General features: G+C 52.9%; 1 protein-coding gene across 1 annotated transcript in view; it reads right to left on the bottom strand.

Annotated features, from left to right (window-relative positions):
- Nucleotides 1–9,617, bottom strand: part of CCDC12 (coiled-coil domain containing 12) — a 26,005-nt gene that overhangs the window by 1,661 nt on the left and 14,727 nt on the right. The window contains exons 2-5 of the mRNA XM_015619947.3: nucleotides 8,585–8,655; nucleotides 2,692–2,771; nucleotides 1,381–1,442; nucleotides 334–368 (exon numbers count right to left, since the gene is read on the bottom strand). Coding sequence (XP_015475433.1) covers nucleotides 334–368; nucleotides 1,381–1,442; nucleotides 2,692–2,771; nucleotides 8,585–8,655 — 248 coding nt within the window. The remainder of the gene's footprint in view (nucleotides 1–333; nucleotides 369–1,380; nucleotides 1,443–2,691; nucleotides 2,772–8,584; nucleotides 8,656–9,617) is intronic.

Here is a 9,617-nt window from a genome sequence, read left to right as displayed (position 1 = left end):
ATTCCAGCTCTGGAATTCCACATCCAGATTTCCAGCTCTGGAATTCCCACATCCAGATTTCCAGTCCTCGGTGACAAGCATTCCAAAGAATCAGCTGGAAAAGGGAATTCTGTCTCCCTCCACAGCCAGGTTTTCCAATTCCATGGAATCTTGGAATGCTCAGGGCTGGAAGGGTCCTTAAAGCTCAGCTCATCCCGACTTCCCACAGGATTTTCCTGGCATTTTAAACCCTCAGTTTTCTCCTGGATATTCCCAATACAATCTCGAGGTGTTGGAACCCCCCCGGTGATTCCAAGGCCCTTTTCCCGGGAGCGACATTCCATCAGCACTCACCAGTCCGGTTTCCTGGGAGCCAAATTCGCCAGGTCCTAGGGAAGGAGAGGAGACATCCAGTGAATTCCAAAGGCAACATTCCAGCCTGGGCCTGGCACGGAGCAGCTCCACATTCCCAATCCACATTCCCAGCTCTGGATTCCCAGATCAAATTTCCAGATCTGGATTCCCAATCTGGATTTCCAGTTCTGGATTCCAAATCAGATTCCCACCTCTGGATTCCCAGCTCTACATTCCCAGATCCAGATTCCCAGCTCTGGATTTCCAGATTTCCAGCTCTGGAATTCCACATCCAGATTTCCAGCTCTGGATTCCCAATCCAGGTTTCCAACTCTGGATTTACAGATTTGGATTCCCAATCCACATTCCCAGCTCTGCATTCCCACATCCACATTTCCAGCTGTGGATTCCCACCTACAGATTTCCAGATTCCCAGATCAAATTTCCAACTCTGGATTCCCAATCCAGGTTTCCAGCTCTGGAATTCCACATCCAGATTTCCAGCTCTGGATTCCTGGCTCCAGATTTCCAGCTCTGGATTCCTAATTTGAATTCCCAGTTCTGGAATTCCATATCCGGATTTCCAGCTCTGGATTCCCACATCCAGATTTCCACATCTGGGTTCCCAGCTCTGGATTCCCAGTCCACATTCCCAGCTCCACATTCCCACATCCACATTCCCAGCTCTGGATTCCCAACCCAGATTTCCAGCTCTGGATTCCCAATCAGATTCCCAGCTCCGGATTCCCAGATCCAGAGTCCCAGATCTGGATTCCCAATCCGGATTTTCAGTTCTGGATTCCCACACACAGATTTCCTGCTCTGTAATTTCACATCCAGATTCCCAGCTCTGGATTCCCTGTTCCAGGTTTCCAGCTCTGGATTCCCACATCCAATTCCCCAATCCAGGTTTCCAGCTCTGGATTCCCAGATCCAATTCCCCAATCCAGGTTTCCAGCTCTGGATTCCCACATCCAGATTTCCAGCTCCAGATTCCCTGATCCCAGTTTCCAGCTCAGGATTCCCAGGAATTCCCGCTGTACCTACCACCTCATCGATGATGGGCTCTGGCTTGGCCGCTTCCAGCTGCTCCTTCACCGTCTCCTCCACTAGATGGGGGAACAGGATCAGTGTTGGAAAACAGGGAATTCCACCAGGAGCTCCGAGCTCGGCTCCCAAGCGCTTCCCTAAAACCCCATTCCCGCAGCTTCATCCAAAATCACCGCACCTTCACTTCCAAACCCCGCTGGAGACTCCTAAAAATTCTCTGGGAATGATGGAAATCCCACAAATGGCAGCTGGAAGCCACCTGGGATCAAGGCCTCTTTTCCCAACTTCTGCAGGATCAGCTGCTCCAGAGGTCTGGAATTTTGCTCTCCCGGGCTCATTTCCAGGCCTGGGATGCTTTGGAGGAGTCCAGCAGCAGCTCAGGCTTCGGGAATATCCGGGATAATGGGAAAAAACTCATGGAAAAAACTGCCCACGGAGGGGCTGCAGCACCAGGGAGCACATCCCACCCCAGCTCATGGATTTCATGGAATCAAGGACAATTCCAGTTGGAAAAGCCCTCTGGGACTGAATCCAAACATCCCCAGCAGTGCCAAGGCCGTGTCCCCACATCCACAGGGATTTCAACCCCTCCAGGAATGTGGCTCCAGCACCGCGGGACAACCGGAATATTCCCAATATCCGACCTGGTTATTCCCATTCCCGATCCCTGGGAGCAGATCCCGATCCCCCCCCGGCTCCTGGCAGGGAGTTGTTCCCCCTGAGCTTCCTTTGCTCCAGGAGAACATTCCCAGCTCCCTCAGGAATTCCCCAGCTCCGTTCCCTTCCCTGGACACGCCCCAGCCTTTCCATGTTTTTCCTTTATGTGGAAGTTTTAATCCTATAAAAACACAAGGAAAGGGCAGTGCTGGAATTCCCAGCCATTCCCAGCCCTCCCTTTTTATCCATTTTTCAAGGGATTTATCCCAGGAAAACTCCACATTTCAGGATCCAGGGAAACTCCTTCCCTTCCCCCTCAGGTGATTTATGGAAGTTCCGGGTGAGGAAATTCCAGCCCCAACGCCCTCAGCTCCGGCCTGAGATTTCCTTCCCGATAAATCCAACAAAAAAACAGCCGGAATTTCCGGGAGGCTCCTCCAGGGAGGCTCCTCCGAGCACGAATCCTTGGATTTGGGCCTGGGATTGTTCCCACCCTTCTTGTGCAACGCTGGGTGTGGGGGTGGCAGGATCAGACAATTCCAACCCCTCCAGGCTCCGTGGACACCTCATCCCGATGGATCTCCCACCTTGGGAAGAGCACAGAGCTTCCCAAGCCCTCGTTTCCCTTCCCACATTCCCGGTTTCTCCCACCTGAAGCCGGTTTGGCCGGGGGCAGCTTCCTCTTCTTCAGCTCCTCATCCTCAGGATCGTAATTCCGCAGCTTGATCTCCCTGGGAAAAGCGGGAAGAGCCGTGAGAAAAATCCGGGAAGTCCCAGCGGGCGCTCAGGAAAAGCGGGAATGTTGGAATCAGGAGCCAGAGGCAGCTGAAATCCTGGAATTGTTGAGGTTGGAAAAGCCTCCGAGATGATCAAATCCGGTAATCCGTGGCCCCAAGTGCCGCATCCATGGCTTTGAAATCCTACCGGGAATGGGGATTCCCATTCCACATTCCATGAGGAATATTCCCAATATTCCAACCAGCCAGCTCTAAAAACTGGGATACTCAGGATGGAAACCCCAGGGAAGATCCAAAATCATGGAAAACACTCAGGGAAAGACGGGAGGGGAAAAAGGGATTATTTGGGATGCAGGGTGGTCATCCCAGCATTCCTGGGAATGCCAAAATCAGGGAGCAAATCCCGGTGCTGGAATAAACGGATGGTGGAGCTGAGGGACCCAAACGTCACCTGGAGGTTTTTCCATGTTTTCCTCTCCTCCAGGGAAGCTCAAGAGTCCGGATTGAGCCACAATTCCATGAAATTCCCGTTTAATTTGGGTTGTAATTCCTCATTCCCAGCAGGCTGCGGATCCCTGGAACATCCGCAGGGATAACGAGGGAGGTGAAGCTCGGGAACGGCCGAGGATGGGATTCATCAGGATGAAGAAAATCTCAGGAAGCAGAGGAGTGGGATTTTATGGAAAACACCAAAAATCCAACCTTGGAAGTCACCAGAGCAAGGGTGGAAATTCCAACCTTTCCCGTTGAATCCCATTCCTGCTCTGGCATGAGAATTCCTGGCCAAGGGCCTGAGCCGCTCCACGGGAATCTGGGAATTCCGGGAATTGTCCCAGGATCTCACTGGGATCAATGAGGGAATTCCTTGGGATCAGGGACAGCTCCCACAATCCCAGGCTGCTCCTCGGGCACTTCCAGGGATCCAGGGCCAGCCACAGGAATTCCCTGGGAATTCCATCCCAGCCCTTCCCCATCCTCCCAGCTGGGAATTCCTTCCCAAGAAGGAACTGGGAGGATTTGGGAAGCGCAGAATTCCAGAGGGAAGCGCTGCCAGGGGTGGCCCATTCCCAAATCCAGGTTTCCCTCTGGCCTGGAGCTCCTGGCTGGGAAGCAGAGGGATCCTGGCTTTTTTTGGGATGAGGTCCCTGGCACCGGCACTCCGGGAATGTGCGGAATGCCTGGAGCGTTCCTGATGGAAACCGGGCCCCTCCGAGCTCGGCTGCTGTTCCAGCCCCAAAGGGTTTTATGGAACAAACAATTCCATGGATTTTTCCAAGCCTTGCGGGAGAACTGGGAATGGCTCTGCCGTGAAAAGCTGGAATGGGGATTTCTCCCTTGCTCCTGTTGTTATTCCCAAAAGTCACTCGGAGCTGCTTCGGGAGCGGCTTCCCAATCCCAGTCCCTGAGGATGAGGATTTCACCTCCAGGAACAGCGGGAAAAACGGATGGAGATCATGGAATTATTATGGAATTATCCGGGAATGGGCCGGGTTCGAGGGGATCTGTGGGATGATCCCATTCCCAGCCCTGCCACGGCAGGGAATTCCCGTTATCACAGCCCCATCCAACCTGGCCTTGGGCAATTCCAGGGATCCAGGGACAGCCACAGCTGCTCTGGGAATTCCATCCCAGCCAGGAATTCCCAATTCCCAATATCCCATCCAAGCAGTGGGAGCCATTCCCTGTGTCCTGTCCCTCCATCCCTTGTCCCCAGTCCCTCTCCAGCTCTCCTGGAGCCCCTTCAGGCCCTGCAAGGGGCTCTGAGCTCTCCCCGGATCCGTCTCTTTTCCAGGTGAACATTCCCAGTTTTCCTGGAGCAGAGGGACTCCAGCCCTGGAGCAGCTCCATGGAATCCTCTGGATTCGCTTCCTTCCTGCCCTGAGCATCCCTGGACCCCTGGGAATCCCAGAAATTCCCACCTCTCTCCACACCAATCCTGCCAGGCCAGGAGCTTCTCCAGGCCCTGCTCCCTGCTGGAGCCATCCAGGTGTTCCGGGAGAGCTGGAGAAGATTCCAAATCCATCAGGATTGAGCTTTTCCAGGTGCTGGAAATTGGGAATTCCAAACTCTGGGAATTTTAATATCCACGAGTAAAACCGGGACAAAGCCCACATTCCAAACCCTGGGAATGCCAAACCTCATCCACGTTTTCCTGCGGCTCCTCCAGGCTGGGATGGATCCAAACCCAAATTCCAGCCTTGAGGTTCAAGCCAAAGGAGCCCTGGAGGCACCTCGGGAACGTGGGATAACAGCGGGGATAACCGCTGGAATTCCGGGATCCACAATCCCAGCACGGAGCCAGCCCCAGGGTCGGGAGCAGGAATTCCCATTCCCAGGAATTCTCCTGCAGGAAGGGCAGCTGGAAATCCCGAAATTCCACGCCCAAAACCCCCTGGGAGGGGCGGGGGATGAATTCCCAGGAAGGATTCCCAGGAAAGGAACCGGAAGGAGGCTCATCCCGATCCCAGGGAAAATCCAGGATCATCCAAAGCCTCTCCAGGAGGATCCAGCCGGGCTCGGGATCCCTCAGGTTCCATCCTGAGGGAGGAGATCCCAAACCATGGATTGGAACCTTCGGGAATTTTCCCAGCCTGGATCCCGGCGCTCTCAGATTACAGATGGATTCGATCCCTGTTTTCCTTTTTCCAGCTTGGAGCAAAAAGTGGCAGCTCCGGGCTTTGCCCATTCCAATTCCCATTCCCATTCTCATTCCCATTCCCATTCCTGTTCCCGTTTCCTTTCCCATTCCAATTCCCATTCTCATTCCCATTCCCGTTCCCATTCCCATTCCCGTTCCCATTCCCAATCCCAATCCCATTCCCAATCCCAATCCCATTCCCATTCCCGTTCCCATTCCCATTCCGTTTCCCATTCCCATTGCCGTTCCCATTCCCAATCCCAATCCCATTCCCGTTCCCATTCCCGTTCCCATTCCCATTCCCTTTCCCATTCCAATTCCCATTCCCGTTCCCTTTCCCATTCCCATTCCAATTCCCATTCCCGTTCCCACCCTTCCTCCTCTCCCTGAGCACATTCCCGATGGGAAGGGATCCCTGGGACGCTCCACATCCGTGTCCCAGCGGGAGCAGATCCCGGGAATTCCCACTTTTAATCCTGATTAATTTTTTTTCCCACTCTTTTCCCTGTCCCAAAGCCCTTCCCTGCCATTCCCAGGCTCCGGGATGAAGGGAATCCCATCCCGGATTCTCCTGCCGAGCCCAACCCCCTCTGGAGCCGAATCCCGAGGGATTTCCAGGCTGGAAACATTTCCTGCCCGGTGACATTCCAGAGGGAGCAATTCCAGAGGGAGATCGGCTTTCCCAACCCCCGCTCCTCCCCAGAGCAGGAGCCGAAACTTCCAAGGAAAATTCCGTCTCCGAGGGCGGGGCTCGCTGCGGATTCCCTCGGAAAGCTGGAAAATCCCGGATTCTTTTTGTCCCATCCCTCTCCAAGCTTTTCCTTGGATTTCCAGCTCCGCTTTTCCCGGCTCTGAGGAGCTCCGACGCCACCGGGAGCCGCAATTCCAAGGCTGGGAGCTGCGGGATAGGAATTCCAGGCTCCGGCAGGTCCCAAATTCCCAAATCCAGGGTTTGATCCCGCCGGGAATGAGGCAGAAATCCCAAATCCCAATCCACGGCCTTTTCCCGGGAAAAGCGGATTCCCGATCCACACCTAAATCCCAGCTTTTCACAGCTCCAGGGAGAATTCCCAGAGTTTGGATCAGGGATTGGAGCTGGAATTCCTGGGAGAAGAGCAGGGAATTTACAGGAAAATGAGGATGGAAAAATGGGATCAGGAGGACAGAACAAAGCGGGAAGTGGCCAAAAAAAATTGGGAGCACGAGCCGGGAAAAAACTTGGGAAAAGCGGAGCCCAGGGAATCCCGTCCTTCCTGCAGCCAGAAAAGTTGGGAATCTCCAGCCCTGGAAGTGTCCAAGGCCAGGCTGGACGGGAGCGGCCCCCATGGAATGGGATCATCCTGGATTCTTTCCCATCCAAGGAATTCCGGGATTCTATGGAATGCCTTCCCCAAGGAATTTTTCCCAGCTTTCCCAAGGGGATCCCTGGGAAAATGTGGAGAAGGGGTGGGAGAATCCCAGAATTCCAGAAGGGATTTTCCCTCAATTCCACAATCTCGGGCTGCTCCCGGCACTTCCAGGGCTGCAATCCGATGGAATTTCCCGTTATCCCAAGTTTCTGAGAGGGAATTCCCCAAATCCATCAGAACCAGTGGGAAAAGCAGGAAGAAATCCTTGGAAAACGACTCCGTGCCCCGGCAGGGAGATCCAGCTCCTTCTTCCCGGGGTTTTCCCTCTCCAGCCATTCCCGAGGGGGCAGAGCCTGGAATCAGTTGGGAATCCCAAAGAATCCTCGGGATCACGGGGATCCGGGAAGCTCCTGAGGCTGGAATTCCATGCCAGGAAAGGCTGGGATGGAGCTGAAGGAACCGGGAGAGAAAATCCCGGGATTTTGCTCCGCAAAGCCCAGGACCACCACATTCCCTATCCCACGGAATTCCTTCCTCCCGGAAAATCCAGCCCTTGGAGGGAAGGGAGATCCCAGCCCCCAGAACTCCTCACTTCCCAAATCCAGGTGGAATTCCCGCAGATTTTTTCCCTTTTCCCCAATCCAGCAATTCCCTTTTCCATAGGGAGATTCCTGGGAAATGCAGATCCAAGAGGAAATCAAGGAATGGGCTCTTCCAGATCCAATTCCCGTGGGAAAAGCAGCCAAAGGAAGCCAAAAATCGGGAATTATCCTGGCAAAATTTGGGATTCAAACGTTCCCATGGAGCAGATTTTGCTGGAATTTGCTTTGGGAAATTCCCTCTGGATCCAAACCAAACAGGCTGAGATGGGAAAGGTGGAAAACCGGGAAAATCCATCGGGAAGTGAAGTTTCCCCTGTCCTGAAAAGGGGGAATCCCAAAGAATTCCATGAATTTGAGGAGAAAGCCGGGATGGAATTTTCCCTTTTTCACCTGCAACTTCCTTGGATTTTCCAGGAAATCATCCCAAGGCAGGGGAAGGATTTTGGCGGGATCTGCCACCGGATGGAGGAAAATCCATGGAAAAACTCAGTTCCGGGAATGGAAAACTGGGAATGAAATTCTGGGAATTCCCCAGATCCATCCAGCAGCGATTCCCAGGGTAACACCAGCCCAAAGCAGGAGGTTTTTTGGGATTCCAAGGATTCCATCAGCTCCGGATCCGTTGGTTATTCAGGAGATTTCCGAGATCCCGAGCTCCTCTTTCACCTCCGGCACCAATTCCAAGCACGGAAAATTCCCAAGAAAATTGGCGCTTCCAAATCCCAAAATCTGGGATTTTCTCCAGCAGAATTTGCTTTTTCCAAGGAGTCATTCCCAAAAAAAAAAAAGAGGATTTTCCTCTTTTTTTTTTTTTTCCCGGGTTTGTTTTTTCCACTGAGTTTTTTTAGGGATGAATCCGTGGGAATCGGCCGCATTCCAGGTTTTCCACCGAAATTTGTGATCCCCCAAAAAAAAGCCCTGCTGGGATTTTCCCAGTGGGAAAAACGCCTTTGGAATCGGCCGGATCTGGGCTGGGATCGAGCTCCTGTTTTCCAAGGAAAACTCCCACAGGAATCCATGGAAAAATCCCAATCCATGTGGGAACAGCCTGGAATTCAGGGAATCTTCCGACATTCCTTTGGAAACGCTCCTGGAATTCTTCCTCCACTCCTGGAATTCTTCCTCCACTCCTGGAATTCTTCCTCCGAGGCAGAGAGCCGAGGGAAAATCCTCCCGGGAAAGATTCCAAAGGAAAAGAGGGAAGGAAGAAGGAATTACCTGTGCTTGACCGGCTCCTCTTCCTCATCTTCCCTGGGAATTTTGGATTCCGGCTCTGCGCTCTCCTTGTTCTGCAGAAAAACCGGGAGAATCCGTCAGATTTCTCCAGAAAAACCGGGAGAGCGAAGAGTCCTCTGGGATTGGGAAATCCTCGGGAATTGTAGGAAGAGAAGGGATAGGAAAGGATTTGGGAATGAGGGATGAGAAGCCGCAAAAATTCAGGAGTTCTCTGAGCAGGATTCTTTTATTCCCTAATTTATCATTTGGGATGGAAAACTGGGAAAATGAGGAAGGAATTCCAACTCTGGGAAAAGCCTGGAGCAAAATTCCCTTGGGATAGGGAAAGAGGCTCCGTTGGCAGCAGCAGATTCCAGGAAAAGTGGTGGAATTCCCGCTTCCGTTCGCTTTCTGGAGCTGGGAATGAGCGGCCACAGAATTCCGGAATCCCAGAACTTCCCAAAAAAAAAAAGCAGGAGCAGCTCCGCATTTCCCAGGGATGGACACGGCCGGCTCCCCTTATCCCGACTTTTATTTCCCTGGAAAATCGGGAATAAGGAGATTTGAGCCCTCTCCATTCCCAGAGCTGAATTCCCAACTTTTCCTACAGGCACCAAAGGCTTGGATTGGGAAGGACGATCCCATTCCATGGGCAGGGAATTCCCACCACCCCGAGCTGCCCTCGGACACTTCCAGGGATCCATGGAATTCCTTGGGAATTCCACACCACCTCCCTCCGGCCATTCCCTGGCTCCCAACTCCAGGATCCCGGCATTCCCAGATTCCCAGCCCCGGGAATGTTTTCATTCCCTGGATTCCTCCTTTCCCAAGCTCCGTTCCACATTCCGGGTTAAATCAACATTTCCGGAATGTTCTGCTCCAGCTCTGAGGAGAAGGGAAATATTCCCACTTTTCCGAGGGAAAACTGACAGTGACCATCCCTAAAATCCCAATTCCATTCCCTGCTCTAAGGCCATTAAAACTTTGGGATAATCCCAGGAATTCCCCACTCCATAAATTCCATAAAAACTGGGAA

Source organism: Parus major, chromosome 2 (assembly GCF_001522545.3).
Source record: "Parus major isolate Abel chromosome 2, Parus_major1.1, whole genome shotgun sequence".
Classification (NCBI taxonomy): Eukaryota; Metazoa; Chordata; class Aves; order Passeriformes; family Paridae; genus Parus; species Parus major.
Note: the sequence above shows the minus strand (reverse complement) of the source record. Positions and strands in the feature narration are given on the sequence as shown.